The 18920-nt window shown below is 44.4% G+C and overlaps 1 protein-coding gene across 1 annotated transcript in view; it reads right to left on the reverse strand.

The window, feature by feature from the left end:
* The window catches only part of SLC1A4 (solute carrier family 1 member 4), a 253524-nt gene that overhangs the window by 153192 nt on the left and 81412 nt on the right, over positions 1 to 18920 (reverse strand). The window contains exon 2 of the mRNA XM_086927601.1: positions 15059 to 15101. Coding sequence (XP_086783727.1) covers positions 15059 to 15101 — 43 coding nt within the window. The remainder of the gene's footprint in view (positions 1 to 15058; positions 15102 to 18920) is intronic.

The following is an 18920-nucleotide window of genomic DNA, read 5'->3' on the forward strand; positions in this document are numbered from 1 at the left end:
CAGACATGAGTCCCTTTCTCACTGCTCCATCAGGATTCAAGCAAGCCGGGCCGAAGAGGCTGAAATGCCAGAAACCGGTCCCCGGTAGCTTGTCTCCTTTCTGGTAAAGAATTGGCTTGGTAGTTTAGTCTGCCCTGTTCCCATGATGCACTGGGCCAGGGACAGACTGATTTGCATATAGCCAGGTTCTGAGCTGGGATGGGGCAGTGAGATAAATAACGGTGATGGATAAAGCCCTGATCTTTGGACTGGGTAAGAGTGGTCTGCTCAATTCAGACACTCTGTTCATCACCACCCCCTTTTGTAAATCGATTTTGGCCACTATAGGTGTGGCAGGGTATACTCAGACATGAGTCCCTTTCTCACTGCTCCATCAGGATTCAAGCAAGCCGGGCCGAAGAGGCTGAAATGCCAGAAACCGGTCCCCGGTAGCTTGTCTCCTTTCTGGTAAAGAATTGGCTTGGTAGTTTAGTCTGCCCTGTTCCCATGATGCACTGGGCCAGGGACAGACTGATTTGCATATAGCCAGGTTCTGAGCTGGGATGGGGCAGTGAGATAAATAACGGTGATGGATATAGCCCTGATCTTTGGACTGGGTAAGAGTGGTCTGCTCAATTCAGACACTCTGTTCATCACCACCCCCTTTTGTAAATCAGGGGTGGATGGGCACCACCAAGTACGCATCCTTGAGGTCCAAACGGACCATCCAGTCTTTCGGAAGCAGCACGTCCCGAAGTAGATGGATACCCTCCATCTTGAAATGACTGTAAATCAGCCAACCGTTGAATTCTTTGCGGTTGATTACCGGTCGTTTGCCCCCATCGGCATTGTCTACCAGAAAAAGGTTGCTCAAAAAACCAGCAGGATGGCGAGCTGATGGGCAAATGCCCCCCTTGTGAAGCAAGTCCGAGACCTCTTCGTCGACCAGCTGCATGTCGGTTAGTTAGAAACCAATAGGACGTGGAGGCACCACCTGGATGGGCCGATCGTAAAACTCTATGCAAAAAACGCAGATTGTCTGTATGACCCATGCGTCTGCCGTAATCACGTCCCAAGCCTCTGGAAACAAAGCTAGTCGCCCCCCCCGATGCGGATTTGAAATGCCTTGACGGCACTCACTGTTTGAATTGTTGTTGCCAGAGGGGTTCTTGAATCCCCCTCGACCTCTGAAGCGCTGGCCTCTGGTGGAGTAGAAGTTGTTGTAATTCGTCGAGAAGTTGTATTGACCTCGCCCGGAGCCTTGACCCTTATTGGCAAACTGCTGACCGCCACGGCCGGTCATGCGGCACCCACCGCGACCGCCCCCTCGAGAGAAACGTTGTTGGAAGACTTTCTTAATGCTCGACTGAGCTCTGTCTAGGGACGTAAAGGTGGAAACAAATTTCCCCAGCTCCTTTATAAAGGGCTCCCCAAAGAGACCCCCTTGGGCCACTGCACCGCCTCCGAGGAGGCCAAATCCCCTAGCTTTGGGTCTAATTAGATCAGAAGCGATCACCGACGTTCGGTCGAGAGGGCGCAATTGGTGTTCTCTAGAAAGACGACCACCCTTTGCGCCCAGTTCGACAGGACGTCGGTGAAGATGGCGACACCTGTCACCTTCGCCTCCTCCGCCATGTCCAGGATCTTCGTAATGGGCCCTATCGCATCCAACAACTTATTCTGGCATGAACGCCAGGAGCGATCAATGCCCCTGCGAGGATCTTTAACAAATTTCGCAAGGAGGGTGGCCATCTTCTGGTCCAGCTCTGGCATAAGAGCCACTTTTCCCTCCAAAGTGGGCCTAGGGCACTCCTCGCGTAGACAGCTTCTTGATTCTTTCTCCAGGGGTTTGCGGAGGCGTCCCGCTACAAACTGTGCCATTTTGTCTCCCGGGGTCCAAGCCGTTGACTGCGGATACATGATCTCATCCGAGTCCAGCATGCCCGAACTATCCTGGGTCAACTCTGTGGCAGAGCCAGACGGGCACCAAGAACGCATCGATCCATCATCATCGTCCGAGTCTACTGGGGACATCCCACCAGAGGACAAGGGTGCATGCCGCCTGGCTCAGATGGACTCGGGCCGGCGTGGGCGCAGGGGTGGGTGCGGTAGATTTAGCCAAAAAAGCATCACACAAACGCTCAAAGGTGTCATGGTCGACACCCTGCACTCTCCCAGAAACCCCTTCCTTACACATTTTCGTGGGGGCTGGGAGACCATCCCCTGCGGAGGTAGGGGGGTTCCCAGAAGTCCCTAAATGGGCCTGCGCCAACTTCTCGCATTCCTGAACAATGCGTGCGGACAAGCGTTCCTCCATGGGGCCTACCACTTCTGTGACGCAGCGATATATCGAACTGTCAACTGCGTTGTATAACTCATCATCATTTAAATATTGATGAGTTTCCTCCTCCTCAAAATACTCTTCCTGATCCATCGTGGGCACTACCACCAATCACAACCCTGGCACCAGAAGGACTGGGACCCTTCAAGGGACACTGGATCATAGCTGTTGGGGAACCACAGCACGCTTTAGCCAGACCACAGCCTGAAAGCTTTTGAACCGGTTAAAAACTGAAAAATATAGTGCAGCAACCACCCCTCAGCGCACTGACCCTCCTCAGGACCGCGTCATTGATGCCTCCATATGCGCTGTATAATGCGGGAAAACGGGCAGGATACTGTAAATCACCCCCACTGCGAGCCAACCACTGGCGGTGCTGAAATTCGCCCTCAGCCATCAAGCGTGGTCCAGAACCCCAATACGGACCGCTCAAGGTGTAATAACTGTATGTGGGGCAAATAGTACAGACCCAGGGACCTGGGCGCTCAGGTAGGCGGCAAGGGAGGCTCCGGCTTGTCGGTTTCCTCAGCGCGGCTCTCCATGTGAGGAGAAACCACGCTGGGGACCAACGAGACACTCTGGCTCCCTCTAGCGGCCGAAATAGGAGCAGCAACACTGGGGAAAATCGCGTGAGGAACGTCAAGCGTCCCCGCGATCTAGAGGGCTCTGAAAGGCAAAAGCGCAAGCAACAAGGTGCGAACACGGTCACAGAGCCCCTATACAAGCAAACAACACTTGATTCATAATCCCAGGAACAAAACCCATAAATACTCTAAGAGAAGGGAAAAACGACTTAACTGGATGCTAAGCAGCGAAGAAAGAGGAAGTGGTCACAGGAGGGACGTCCTACATACCTGTCATGGATACTGGCGAAGGAATATATCTGTGCACTATTCTGGATGGACTGATGAGATTTGTAGTTTATTATGCAAATCCAAATGTGTTTTCTTTGATGTATTTTAAGCTTTATCCTTGTTCTGGGATTTAGAGCTTATGTTGGTGCTTTTCTGGCTGCTGTGTTTTTTCATTGATTAAGGAGCAAAGAAGGAAAAGCATAATCTGAAGCCTCCGGTCCTGACATAGAATCCAACAGCACTCTCCAACTTTGCAATGTGTAAGAGACCCATGTAACATAAATATTCTGACACACAAAAGGGGGTCTGCCTGATCTGGCAGTATAAAAGTGCTGTGACCAACTACCATTACTGCACCACTTTCAGACATGACATATCGTTGTGTGACCACTGTATACAGATGCACCGTAAGGCCATCAATAAACATTGGGTCAAACCTTCTGCGGCTCATTCCAAAGAAGGCTGTAAGAGCTGTTGTTCAATGAGTTCAATGTTTACGTCCAGGCCCCTCTCAAGATCATCACCTTCAACCAATTCCTTGAGGTGAGAAAATTGCCACCACAAGAAGAAACATTCTGCTTCTTCGACTCAACAAGTCAGAAGTGCAGTAAAGTCTCCTCCAACTCCAACAACCGCAAAGTCGGAGATTAATCATGGAACTTCTGAAGGGCCCTCTACCTTAGGGAGTAATTTTGAGTCTAGTAGCTGGAGCAGTAGTCTACTGAGATGATTCAGGACATTACTTCAGCACTTCTTCTGCCAACGCCATAGATGACAATGGCCCAGTTTTTATTTCTATACACTGAAGAAACTGCCGGCTTTGATCGGCGTCCACCAAACATTTATAATGTTTTTGTTCTTCAGATACAAACTCTTAAAGTAGGAGTTTGCTTTTGAGATACAAAAAAACTAATTTGGGAGCTTTCTCCTAGGGAGTGTGGGTCAATATTGTTTATTTTTCTGTCTCTCACCGCTAGGTTTTCCCTGGTTGGAATGAACAGGCAAAAAAGCATTACACTGTTAATCCTAAATCTGGCAGATGGTGTAATGTGCTTCCTCTGTAGTACCTGCTCCGTTGGGTCGACGAAGGAGGAACTGCATACACTGAGTTAATGGGATCTCAGTCAATAGAAAACTTAAGGGGTGCCCATCTGTAACTCAGACAGGCAGGCGGGCAGGGTACTCTGTCGCATTTGAGATGGAGTACGCTATCTACCAAACTCTAAATCAGGGTCTTTATTACTTAGTTGGCACATATATAGTCATTGTATTACAGTAAACCTTAATAAACGATACAGCCGGGCCTTCTATTCCCATCCAAGCATCATTTATGGAGTCAATGCCTTTTTGATCTGATGCTCAGATTAATCTGTTTATTGTTGGTGCTGGAGTAAATTATTTGAAATTCTGGAACGCAACATTAATTCACAAATCGTTGATAAAAAATTTGTGAACTCGATAAAACATATAGGGTAACATGTATCAAAAATCTATTTTGCATTCCCTAAATAGCAATTTTTAGGTAATCGCTATTTAAGGAATGCAAAATGGTATGTAATAAATTAGCGATTACTTAATAGTGATTAATACAGAGTCGCAATCCCAATTAGGTAATCGCTATTAGGTAATACTACTTCATTCGTTCCTATGGGCCTAAAGGCCCATAGGTGTAAATGGTTTTGCATTACCTAAGTTGTATTTCCAAATTGGTAATAACAAATTAGGAAATGCAAAACCAAGGGTGCCCGGGGGCAACGTCCCCACTGAAGCACCCCAAAAGAAATTTGAACATGTAAAGCGCACACATGCCCTAAAGGCATGTGTGTGCTACACTGCACTTTGCACATGGCTACCATCGACTTGGAGTCGACGGTAATAGCGTTTCCTAAATCCATAGTTTGCAGTTAGAAAATGCTTGGTACATGTGCTTAGAGAAACGCAAATTGTGATTCCCTATTTGTAGTTGCAATTTTATGGTAATCACAAAAAAGTGTCTCATCTAAAATGCACTGCAAAAGCCTTTCCTACATCTTGAAAGGCTATTTTGCATTTGCAAATGTCCACATTTAGCGATTCGCACCGTTGCGAATGCAAAATCAGTTGAAACATGTGGCCCTAAATATAGTTCACTTATTGAGGTACAGCTGTTATATTCCTAACATCCACTGTAAGGCCTTGCGTGGAATAATGAAACCTGGAAATTCCACAGTTGAGCAAATGCGCTTCCAAACTTTGTAGCGCAACCCTGATATGAATAACATGTTCTACTCTGGTATCAGAAAAAAAGTAGAATGTTGCTAATGTAAACCACAACAAAAACTTAAATCCAATTGCAATGAATGTCATTGAGGAAATATTGGAAGGCTGCTGGTGTACTGCATAAACCAAACAGTATTACCTGATTATCGAATAATGTGAATTTAATACCAAAAACTGTCTTCCCTTCCTTTCCTAATTATTAGTAAGTGATAAGCTCAATGAAGATCAGTCTTGGTAAGGCCTTGGCTTGCTTTATTCTTTATTTTATCGAACATTACAGATAATAATAGGAGAGGATATGGATTCTTAATAGTGATGTGGTTTAGTGCTCTAAGATAAATACAGATGTGTAACTTTCCACTTTTTATAAGCTTAAAGAACAAAGAAGTTATTCTTTAAGCTTATAAGCTTAAAGAACAAAGAAGAAGTTGCGAGCAATTGGCAAGATGGCGGTTTGTCAGAAACCGTAGTGCGCATACAGGATCAGTGCTCCCGATGGCTGATGTTGAATATACCGACTAACCCCCGATGGCATGGTTCTGAGGTTTTGAAGCAATCGGAAAAGAAATAAAGGAGAAGTGAAGCTGGAGGAGAATTCCCAGGCAGTGCTAAAGCTGGGTTATAATCAAGTAACTACACTTTATACGGTGATTGGCTGGGCCGTTCTCAGATATAGGCTGAGGCCGTTTTCAAGGGTACAAACCGAAATAGATACGTGTGCCTACCTTGCGAGTTCCATCAAGACCGCCTGCACCGCCGATATGGCTCCGGAGGTTGCTGTGGCCTCGGCGACCGCTGCGGCGCGAGCTAGGGTTGCCAGATTGGCTCAACGGGAGATCGCCAAACGATCCGATTGCAGCAGTGGCGGTAATCCAGAGAAGGTTGCAAAGAAGGCTTTTTCAGATGCTGCGGGTGCTGGGTCGCCGAGGCATGGAGCTGCGGCCCGGAAGAGAAACGCGACCGGCCCATCAGTGGTCGAGTCACTTCGTAGGGCCCCGTAATCGCTTCCGGAGCGTGAGGGGAAGCGCCAGATCGCAACCCCCGGTGAGCAGAGGGCCGTGGAGCTGACCGTCACTGTAGATGGATTAACGCTGAAAGATGCTCCAGTGCACGGGAAGACGCAATCATGAGCAAACAGTGCCGCAGAGGCCTTCAAAAAACACGATGAAGCGCCGTCAACCCCTCACGAAGCAAATATTGGGACACACGATGGTAGGCAACCCTCTCCCTCTCCTTCTTTAAAGATTACAGATACCGATACTGGCATAATAGTTGAAGGGAGTATGACTAGCCTAGCGGGTAGCATCACTCAGGCCAGGGCCGGACTGGCCATAGTGGGCACCGGGTAATCCCCCGGTGCGCCGCACGGGTGGGAGCTGGTTTTGGGCCCTTGGGATTGTTTTTGTTACAGGGCCGTTTTTGCAGCATGGCTGCAAAATCGTCCCTGTACCAAAATCGGCCCAAAACCGGCCCCGGCAAAGAGCTCGGCGGCATTTCCAACACCCCTGAGTGGGGAGGGGGGGCAGGCCGAGCACTTTGCCAGGGCCTGTTGTGGTTCCCAGTCCAGTCCTGACCCAGGTGCAGACTTCGCAAAAGCCGGCATCCGATCCTCAAATACCTCAGTCTGTGGCGGCAAGCCTCAATTCAGATATATGCACTATTCACACTATTAACACTATTAACACTAATGTGTCTGATTTGAATAAAATTGATATGGATAATACCGAGGCTAATACAGATTTTGAGAAAGACCATAGTGATTTATTTTCTTTCTCCGATGAGGCAGAGGCAGAGTGGTCGGATGATACCACGTCATATTTGACGGATGAAATTGCTAGCGGAGATAAGGCAGAAGCTTCTCACTGTTAGACATAAAACAGCTTTGAAACGGAAAAAGAAACATTACGGGGGGACAGACCTGGCCTGGGATTATACCCCGACCAACCAACTCACTCGCCCCTCTTGTATAACAAATCTGGCACAACAATCAAATCACCCGTCACCCGTTGGCCCAACTGCCCCAACTCTTGACACTGTTCTTCAAGCTATTGCATCCCACCGGGATTAAATATCGCAGGACGGGTGTAAGGCACAGGCAGGCCTATATAAAGTACAAGGGGTGGTGCGAAAGCTAACAAAAACTTGCAGTACTTTGGGGATAGACTGACTGAGCTGGAATCTAGAATGTTATCCAACGAATCAGAGCTCACTATGAATCAAGAACGGGTTGAATCCCACGAAGCGGAGTTGGCGGACGTCACATGGAAACTGGAGGAGTTCAAAAACCGCTAGCGCAGAAACAACCTACGCATTCTGGGGGTTCCCGAGGCAGCAGAGGGGGAAGACATACGCTCATTTGTGATTAACCTCCTTCGTGACTCTCTCCCAGAACTATCGAGCTGGAATTGGGATGTAGAGGTCCAGCGTGCCCACCGTATGCCTTTCACCTTGAAATTGCAGACGAAACCCGGGACCTACACCCGAGCTATCCTTGTATTTTTGGTAATTTTTTGCATTGTCAGGCAATTTTTGAGAAGGCCAGGCCCGAGGCCAAGCACTCTAGTAAAGGGATCTCTTATTTTGTGCACCCCGATTTTTGCCACTCTACCGTCGAAAGAAGGTGGAGGTTGCGCCAGTTAATTAAGCGGTTTCAAGAAAAGAAAGCACAGGCTTATCTAAATAATCCTGCAAGGCTTAAGGTGATCTATGGGGGCCAAACAACATTTTTTCTTTCTGAAATCAAAGCTAAAGAATACCTTGATGGGCTCAAATAAGCTAGCCTTGCTCAAATATATGCACTGTGAAGTGTATTAGATTGAAATGAAATGAAATGAATAGCATTTAAAACCAGCATTGTGTATTTTTGTATCTACACAGGGGGTAAAAGTTTTTTATTCCGGTATTAGTCTATACGATATGATATGAATAGATCGGTAATTGTATATATACAAGGGAAATCTTTAGATCGGGCTCTGATCATGTGTTGGATGTTCATCACAACCAGACTCTCACGGAGTCTGTAGGCCTCACTACGGGTATTGGATGGGAGGTGGGGAGGGGTGGGGGAATGGTGGAGGGAGGGCAGGGGGTAAAAGCACGCACCTAAAAAAAAACTTCAATCTGAAAATGGAAATAATCAGTGATATAACTTATCATACAATACCACTAAAAAATACATAAAGGATCATGTAACATGCAAAAAAAATGCAGTCAGAATGCTGGGAGTACAAGTACTCAAGGAATTAATTAACAAACTATTATGGGGAGACTAACGATATGTACATGGAATGTGGCTAGGCTTAATGATAGGAATAAACGCACCCGTCTGAGCGAAATAATTAAACAAAACTCTGCTGATATAATATGTCTTCAAGAGACTCACCTGCCCTGGGATAAGAAGGATGTACTAAAAATTAGTGGTTATAATCTGTTGGCCTGTACTACTCAAACGACAAATATCCGTGGCGTAGCTATCTTAGCCAAAAACTTAATAGGTCAACCCACACATAAGGCAGCAGACACTCAAGGCAGGTGGGTTATTATCGAGTTGGCTCTGGGTATAACTATATGCTCAGTTTACGGCTCAAATCATGACGACCCTTCTATTTTTGAAAATCTGAACCTGGTCAGGATCACTTGTATTCTGTGGCGATCTTAATATTTCACTGGGGTCTGCATTTAGCAAACAGAGTCAACAAAGATATTCAGGACGCAAACAAAGACTATTTATTGCAATCAGCCTGCTTAGAGATAGCTACGACCTTGTGGACGTTTGGGATGCTAAAAATCAGCCTGACCCGGGATACACATATTTCTCACATCCTCATAATAAGATAAGTATGTTAGAATTGACTACATATTTTTAACAAGGGACTTATCTAAACAAGCAAAAGTTCTTAAATGTCCAAAAATAATTTCTGACCACAATGCCTTAATTCTCACAATCGATCTAGCTAATTTTACCAGACAACTATCGAATTGGACATTCAATAGGAAACTCTTGGTTAATAGAGATTATATAAAATACATAACTATCTGGGCTCAAGGATATTTTGACACAAATCGATTCAGTGCCCCGGTATGGGACTGTTTTAAAGCTGCCCTTAGGGGGGAGACAATTAGCTATGTAGCCAGAACAAAAAAACAGCACGACAGCGAGAGCCACCTACGGATGCTAGAACTAGCCAGAGCTGAAGAAGAACATATCGCATTAATTGCTCGAGGGGAGGACGGGAAACACACAATGCGCCGAATGTTACTATTAAGAACAGACTTAAACAGTGGGCTGACCCAGAAAGCTGCAGAAACCTATAGAGTACACCAAATGAATGTTTATGAGAATGGGGAGAGGGTTGGAAAACAACTTGCCCTGCGTACTCGACAGAAAATCTTCTACAATGTGATCACATCTATCAAGTCAGGTAGCCACGTACATACAAAAACAGAGGATATAGTTGAAGTGTTTCAACAATATTATCAAAAGCTCTAGCAAAAGGATAGCCTAGCTGATGTGGATGAAATTAACCTCTTCCTGAGCTCGTCATGAGCCACGGCGCTCCGGTGCTCATGACGAGCTCAGCTCGTCATGAGCCGTGGAACGCTCGCATGCGGGGATAATTCCCCTGCTGTGCTGAGCGTTCCACGGGAACGGGTGTGGCCGTGACGAGCTGAGCTCGTCATGAGCACAGGAGCGCCGTGCCTCATGACGAGCTCAGCTCGTCATGAGCATGGGGGCGCTGTGCGCGCCCCCCTCCCACCAGCACAGCGGGGGATTAACCCCCGCAGCGAAGGGGTTAAACATTTTCTATGGGAATTTACAACTGATACAGGATTGAGCAGGGCTATAGACGGTATAACTAGAGAACACCTGGAGAAAGAAATTACTATTACAGAACTACAAATTGCTCTATCTGGTCTAGCCTCAGGGAAAGCAGCAGGCCCTGATAAAATTCCTCTAGAGTTATATAAAATTTTTGGGGAATCTATACTACCTCTCCTATTGGATTTATTTCTTGGGATAAAATGGAGTGGCATTTTGCCTGAATCGTGGAAAGAAACTAATATAATTATCTTTTCCTAAAAAGGGCAAACCCACTGACCTTCCAGCGTCATACCGCCCAATCTCATTGATTAACTCTAACTCAAAGCTATATGCTACAATCCTGGCTAATCGGCTCGGGAGGGGTCGTCGAACATCTGGTCTCCCCCTGGCAGAATGGCTTTAGCCCCGGCAAGGGTACTACGGACCACACTCGTAGAGTTATTTCACTATTCAACATCATGTCCGGAACGGGGGCCAGATGTCGAAGATCCTCTTAGACGCAAAGAAGGTCTTCGACCGTGTGTCATGGGAGTTCTAGTGGGCCGTGTTGGAGTGTAAAAACCTTGGGCCTAACTTTGTCAGGTCAGTAAGAGCAATGTACCAAGAACCGACAGCTAAGCTCCAAGTAATGGGTATCGAATCTGGCGCAATTCAAATTTCAAGATGAACAGGGCAAGCTGCCCCTGCTCCCCGATTCTGTTTGCTTTATAAATTAACCCGCTGAATCTGAAACTTTTAGAAAGCTAAGCAATTAAACCTGTTGTTGGTATATATGAAACAAAAATATTAGCGTACGCTGACGACGTGGCAGTATTAACACCAAACCCGGCCAAAGCAATTACAGATATAGAGGCTATTACACAGAAATATGGTTACTACTCTGGATTCTCCATCAATAAGGATAAAACGATCATACTATGTACCGATAACACTGAGTTTATCGACTCCAGAAAAGCAGGAACAGCTGTGTATTTAGGGATATGTATAAGTCCAGATGTCCAAAACATTTGTAAACTTAATTACAAACCACTAATGCACACCATAAGAAAAGACCTAGCACGAGTCATAAGTTTACATTTGTCAATTATCGGCAGGGGGAACTTCCTAAAAATGAACATACTTCCCAGGGTATTATACTTATTTTGCGCCGTCCCTTTAATTATTGAGGATAATATTATCAAGTCTCTTGAATCTCAGATGGCTAATTTTGTTTGGCAATATGGAAAAGTTAGGAGATCCTTGAAATACCTATCACTGCCACAACATAGGGGCAGCCTAGCAATTCCCAACATGTTGCTCTATTTTTGGGCTGCCTTTCTTCAACAAATGGCACCACTTTTTAACACCTCGTCGCCACTGAGAATGCAGGGGGCGTAGAAATACCCTCTATCTATGAACTATCAATCGGATGGAAAGCCCATGGCCTCTTGCTGAGACAACTAGAGCCAAGCTATTTTAAAAGAGTACAATTTAAAGTTAACTATAGCGCATGGAAAGTTTGGTGGAAAATCTCTAAATACATGTTCATTCCTAAGTTTAATAGATATACTCCCTTGTGGTATTCCTCACTACTGCCTATACAGGCTAACGATGACATCGCTAAAAAATGGGAAGGCATGGGGATTATTACAACATGGGACTTTCTGGGAGATGATATGCACGCCAGATGTTTGCATTTACAGAGAAATTTCAATGTTTCTAATGGTGATTATTTCAAATTCATTTAAGTTAATAGAATTTTAAGTTTAAAAACACATAGTATTAAATTGGAAAGGATTCCATTCTCAGAGATTATAAGTAAAAGTACTACCAGAATTGGTATAATATATGGACCTGCTTTTGGAAAAATTACAAGATGACCTGGAGCACACTGAAGTATGGTGGGCTGGTAAGCTGGATAATCCAAATGCCGATATTGACATGAGTTTATTATCAACATCACGCCTGCTCTTATCGTCTAGCCTTAAAGCCCAGTTGTATAAAACTTTTATAATCTGTACTACACCCCTGCTAAGCTGCACGCATGCAAAAAAAAGGATAAATGATGAATGTCCTAGATGTGGTATAGGCCCAGCTACCCTAATACACATGTTTTATGAATGTAATAAACTAACACTATTTAAGACAATGATATCAGAATTTTGGGACGAGGTGTTTGGGCACACAGTGGTGGAATCCCCCACCCTTTATATGCTAGGTTATGACAGTACTCTGGAATTAAGCTTGGAAGAGCAATCATGTCTTTTTGTTGGTACAGCAGTGTATAGAACTAGCAGCCCGTCCCGACGTTGTCCGGGTATGAATTGCTGCTGTTGTCCGTTCCACTTTTGACTGTTCCCCGGGGGAGACCGGGCTCTAAGGGGGACTTGAAAATGGTCGATATCGAGCGAAGAGCGGACTGAGAATGAACCGGCGTTGCAAACTGTGCTGGTGGCCATTGGGGCTCTTCATACTAAAGTGGAAGCCCTTATTCATGAAATGATAGAGCGTTAGTTTGAAATTGGGCGGATTGGACCGGACCCTGCTCCATTACAAGGAATGAAGCAGCTCAAGATACCCACGATGGCCATTTTGATAGAGGAAGCGGGCCCTGTGCAACGAGAGGTGTCGGAGCCTCCGGCTGGTGTGATGGCCGATAGGAGCGAGATCGGTGCTTCGAATGGATCGTCAAGCCTACTTTCAACGCTGACTGTGGAAGGACTAATCGGTGCTCCCTTTCCAGAGACTTTTGATGAGAACTGTTTTGGGCTTGAAACCGCATCTCTCCCCTATCCGCCAGTTCCATTACGATGGCGAAGGAAACAACATTGGGAGTTCATGATGGTGATGAGAGTCTTTGGACCTGATGGAGTTCTCAGTGACTTAACATCTTTGCTTGATCTCAGTTTGAACTTTGGTGTACTTTTCTCGTATTTTGATATCCTGTGGAGGCGGCAGTTCGTCCGGAAGGGTTTGCACGTCCGATCGGAAGGGTCAAGGATGAGACTGATTGACTGGGTTTGACATTGTGGTCTTGAAGGATGTGGGATTTGCTACCATGATGCTTGCGGGAGATTGGGCAGTGTTTACAGTTTCCCCTGTTGGTACTGAATTAGCTTCTTAATAGATTTGTGGATTTACTCTGGAAAATACAGAGGAAGAACAAAAATAATCGGTCAAACAGCCAAGTTCAGAGGGGTTTCTGATCCTTAGAAAATTGTTCTCAACGTGCAGGGATAGGGACAAATAATCCCAGTAAAAGCAGCCATAGCGGAGAAAGCTCTGTCACCATAACAATTACGAAATTTGGCACGCAGAGGAGTGCTTGATGAGTGGAGTATATCTACATTTTGAGAGTGTACCACTTACATTTAATGGCAATAAACCCAAGGGTCTTCTGATACATACCTCTGCATGCCTTAAACCAAACCTGGCGACGAATTGGCAACAATTATGGAGACCTAAGAATAAGGATAACATGCTCCTGTCTAGGGTTCTTTGTTCTGAACAATGCAACTAGCAAAAAAAATGATAATGTGTACGGTTAGAACCTCTGCTGTTATGCACGGTCTAGCCCAGACACATTCAACATCTACAAATAATTAAAAAACAAACATTATGTGTGTGCTGCACTTTTAAAAACACACAAGCACATCCTAAATAGGCTCTCAAACGTTTCAGCTGGTTGGCAATGAAACATACAAGAATTGCCAAAGTCAACAGGTCTCGCTTTTGTAATACGAATGCAGAATTGTTGGCTTATCTATTGTCTGTAATGTATTGTATAAAAAAGAAAAGGAAAAAATACCAGAGGAAAAGATCAAACACATCTCCAAAGTGTATATTGAATTCAATGTTTTCAATCTTTATAAATTTCATGGTTTATTTTTCAAATACATTTCACTCAGGAACTCAACAGTAATAAAAAACAATAATAAGGAAGTGTCAAGGGAAAAGCTTGCCAAGGCGTAATTTACTTTTCACAAGATTCAGGTATTTGGTCTTCTGCAGTAGAGGATGTATTGACCTCCAGAACTATCATGCCTTCTGCCTCAGACACCACCTGAATGAGTGCCGCAGATGGCACATACCCCAGTGCCATAAAAGCTGTTAGATACTAACATTTGTGCTTTAATGCAATTTGGGAAATGCAGGAGATAAAACAAAAACATCCCTGGCTTAACCCCTTCCGTGCTCACGTCGTGGGTGCGGCGCACGATCGTTGGCCGGCGCAGCCCCTCCCACTCCGATGAATGCCCGCGGAATGTCCGCCACGGTAAACGGGTTAAAGTCTCTTTTCAGCCATACACAGCCCAAAATATCCCTGTTGCTTTGTTATTACAAACAAGCTGGAACGGGTCAAGAGCAACACAAAGCAGAGGGATATCTGAAGGGCTGCAGCAGTACACAAGGGAGAGAGCTAGAAAACACATGCACTATCATGGTGTGTTGAATGCATAAGAAAAAAGTAGCTCTCTAAATGTAAACAGTGGAAGGATACAGCCTCCAGAGAAGGAGCTAACACAAAAAAGAGGAAGGCAAGTCATTGAATAAGAAGCAAACAAATGAGAGTGACAATAAAGCCAACCAATGGTAAGCAGTGGGTGGGCTATAAGCCCACTGCAAGTCACAATAGGTCTTTCGCAACCAGACAGCTTCTGCTGTCTGGCGTTCGAGACATAAAAACAAAATATCAAGCTATGTGCTCAAAGCCTAAAGCATTCTTAAGCAAGAGACATTAGTACCACACAGAAAATATGCAAGTACTTGAAACCTTGCGGCTTCAGGTATGTAATTTAAAAATAAAATGCATCTTGATCTTACCGTTCGGAAAGCTGCAGCAACCAAATTTGATGGGAACAGGTTTCTGTCAAATAATAAAAAATATATTTTATGAAGTATATCTATGTATATTTTAAATTATTAGACATTAAATTAAATATTTTACAAATACTTTCATTATTTGATTTGAACGAGAATGATATATGTGTGCTTTTATGTATACCCATAACTAAATGATCTCTCATATATTCGAAGATTATATATTTATGCATTCTGCATAAGAACACATAGTGGAATCCGCGCATGTCACACCGCCCTGGACTCCCATGGAGGTCTACTTTTCAGAAATATCTAAGTTTAGTAGGATTTGCTGGGTGGGGATGGAGTCTGGGCTCCAATATCACTACTACCCACATCAGCAAAATTGATTTTGATAGTAACAATTTGAGGTCTCCACGTTTCTTTTAGGTAATTCTCTGTTGCATGCCCTAGAGAGAAGTGTGGGAACACAGAATACTTCAACATTCATTATTGGCAATTGAATTTCTCTCAATATTTGGCTTCCAAATGTAAGCCAGTGAGCACAATTTGTTTTAAGCATAATGCCCTCTGAATCACATGATAGTATGAGGAAAATAAATTCAGAGCTGTACAATTAACCATTGTTCGTAAACAATAGCTCATTACATTTTACCCTATGAATTGAAGCATAGTCAGTAAGGAAAACCCATCATAACCTGCAGCTCCCTTGTTTGCGCTGGGTGTGGCAGGTTTTGGACAACAAACACTGTATATCCCTGTGAATAGAAGGTTCTGAGATGGTATATTACTTTTAAAAAACGTGGATAGTGGGAAAAAATTACAGACAAAAATGTTGCCAGCTACTTCTATTTTTTCCGCTTTTTCCATTACTTTTTATTTAAAGAATTAGTTTATGTTGGTAAACCAATAGTGATTTACACAAATGACCACTTGCTAAATTCTGTGGGGCATATTATCAAGGGAGTTTATCTCCGCTTTTTTGGCTTTAAAAACCAAGAAAGCAGAGATAAAATTATCTCCCTATTACCTAGCTGTCGCTAACACCAGTTAGCGACAGCTAGTAGGAGATAGCGACCATCTTGGGCCCTACTTTGCATGTCAGTGATATTTATCACTAATGACATGCAAAGTGGGCGTGCCAAGATGTTAGCGACTGGAAACAGTCGCTAACATCGCTATCTCCTATTACCAACTTTTGGAGATATTCGCACTAAGCGCAAATATCTCCAAAAGCTAACACCTGCCCTGAGCAGTTCTTAGCCATGTTATCCAATGGGAGGTGGATAACATGGCTAAGAGCATTAGCTCGGTACTGCATGAATATCGCTGACTTTTCAGCGATATTCATGCATTTGCGGCGATTTTTATCGCATTTGCGATAAACCTTGGTAATACCAAGGTTTATCTGCGATAAAAATCGCCGCAGCTCAGCATTAAATTTTTGTCTCTAACCAAGCAATAGCGATATTTTATCGCTATTGCTTGGTAATATGCCCCAAGGTTTATCTGCGATAAAAATCGCCGCAGCTCAGCTGTAAATTTTTGTCTCTAACCAAGCAATAGCGATAATTATCGCTATTGCTTGGTAATATACCCCTGTATTTTCTATAGTTTTCAGAAAAGGGTCGCTCAGGAATTCACCCATGGGTTTCACACCTGTTTCCATACACAAATTCTAGTAGGTTGAAACCACAGAAACAAATGAGAAATGGACTATCACTTAGAAAAATGCAAACAAAAATGTGGGCTTTAATTTTATAATTCTAGTAGTTCTTGAAAACTAGGGAAATTGAGATGTTAGTAGAGCAAACCTTTCGTTGATGCATTTTTTACAAAACAAACACACTTTCTTGCACCGCATATTTTTTCGATTTGTCAGAATCCCCACAATGCGGGAGGAAAGGGCATAATTTGGCCCGGTTACCTTTTCTATAGAAGAAGTTTTACACAGTTAAACAAAACGCACTTAAAATATCAAAAAAGGGTTCAGCATTGGGGTCGGAAAATCCCAGTAGCTAAGGAGTTAGTAGTGTGAATGAACTGTATTGTTAAGCAATTTTAGACTCCAAACATGCTTCTCAGCTTTCTGTGAACAACTTGCTAAATTCTTATTGACCAATATCAGAGCTATCACAGACTGCATCCCTGAAGTATTAGGCGCTAATCCCTCCAATGTAGATTCTTCTAACAACCACATAAGATATCTGCTACACGGTATGCCCATCCCCAGTACTAGCCAATAAACTAGCCATCACCAAAAGAACAAACATGTAATAACTGTAGAGCCCTATCAAATACTGCTAATCAATTAGGGTACTTTAATCTAGTGCACCAGTGCATGTCTCAAATTATTTTACACTATGACCGCTTCTTTGCAATTCACGACACTCAAATACTGGATGATAGTAAATATATTCATACCAGCAAATAATGTTTTCCTCCTTCCAACCATGAAAACTCAGGACCAAAATTATAACAAAATTTCAGGTTGGACAACCCAGTGCAATAACCAGCTAAGTAAATTATATTCATAAGACATAGCATAAATGGACCTGCACAACTGCTAAAAGTTACCAGCTTACTGGACATAAACTACACGTCTATCTCTTACATCTCACCATTCACCATGCTCCGAAGCACTGCATCCCAGAACAAGATGATCACAACACGGTGGTCATTTCACACAACAGGTAAACCCTTCCCACACAACATCAAAAAACAAGGCCGACTTCTAACCACACCCCCTACACGGTGTAGCTTGCTGCTCCTGTAGGCAATCTCCTCAGTGCCCCACATAGGGGTAGTAAGGGCTATATAAATGCTACAATACAATACAATATATTGTGGGTGGAGTTGCATTTTCAGAGTTAAATGTCAGCAAATCTTTTCTTGAGCTCTTGAGCTAGTTAGTGCAAGTTTTGGAATATGAACACCCTCTTTATGGGAGGCTACTTTCCACTCTTTATGTTTACTTGGTATTCCAATCCTAGGGGCCCATTAGGATGACATCCTACCGGTGATTGGAACCGCCCGCCATAAGGGCGGGGGTCCCGTGGTGGGGATTAGGATGCGCCCGCCACAGTGGCGGGCGCATCTCTCATGTTTAACATTGTGACGGGTGGTGCTCTCTGTACCGCCCGCCACAATGCTAAACATGCATGTATGCATTTGCATACACGAAGCGGCAGGCACCGTGCGGTGCCTGCTGCTTCATGTATGCAAATGCTAGGGGGTACCACAGGTACCCCCCGTGTGCACCCCCGTCCTCTCCTTCACTCTGCCGCAGGGGGCCCCCAGAGTGAAGACCGCATGCCTTTCCAAAGGCATCTACCGTAGCCCATTGTAATATGGCTGGCGGTGTCTAATAGACACCGCCACCATATTAATCCTTTTCCCCCCTGGCCGCAAGGCGACCAGGATGGAAAAGCGGCGGACGGTCTTTCCGTCCGCCGCGGTCCCCCCCGCCATACTAATATGGCGGGGAAAATTTAGGTATGGATGGTGGGCGGATTGCCCCCGCCAGGCCGGTGGTGGCTACCGCCAGCCTGGCAGAGGCAATCCACCCGCCATCCTAATGGGCCCCTTAATGTTTACTTATTATGAGACATACTTTGTAGCTAATTGATGTGACACAATTGCCAAATATTTACAAATTCCTGTGTCACATAGAGTATGTTGATCATTATTAAGATTAGATCCGTCTTGTCCTACATATTAAACTTCTTGACTTAACAATTCATAACTTTTAAGAATTAATCAAATATTTGGCGTAGAGTTAACTGTGTCTCGATGCCGCAAGGAGTGGTCATAGAGAGACGCCGAGAAACACTATGAATGATAAAAAATGAATTCATGTTAAATC

Source organism: Lissotriton vulgaris, chromosome 6 (genome assembly GCF_964263255.1).
Source record: "Lissotriton vulgaris chromosome 6, aLisVul1.2, whole genome shotgun sequence".
NCBI classification, from domain to species: Eukaryota; Metazoa; Chordata; class Amphibia; order Caudata; family Salamandridae; genus Lissotriton; species Lissotriton vulgaris.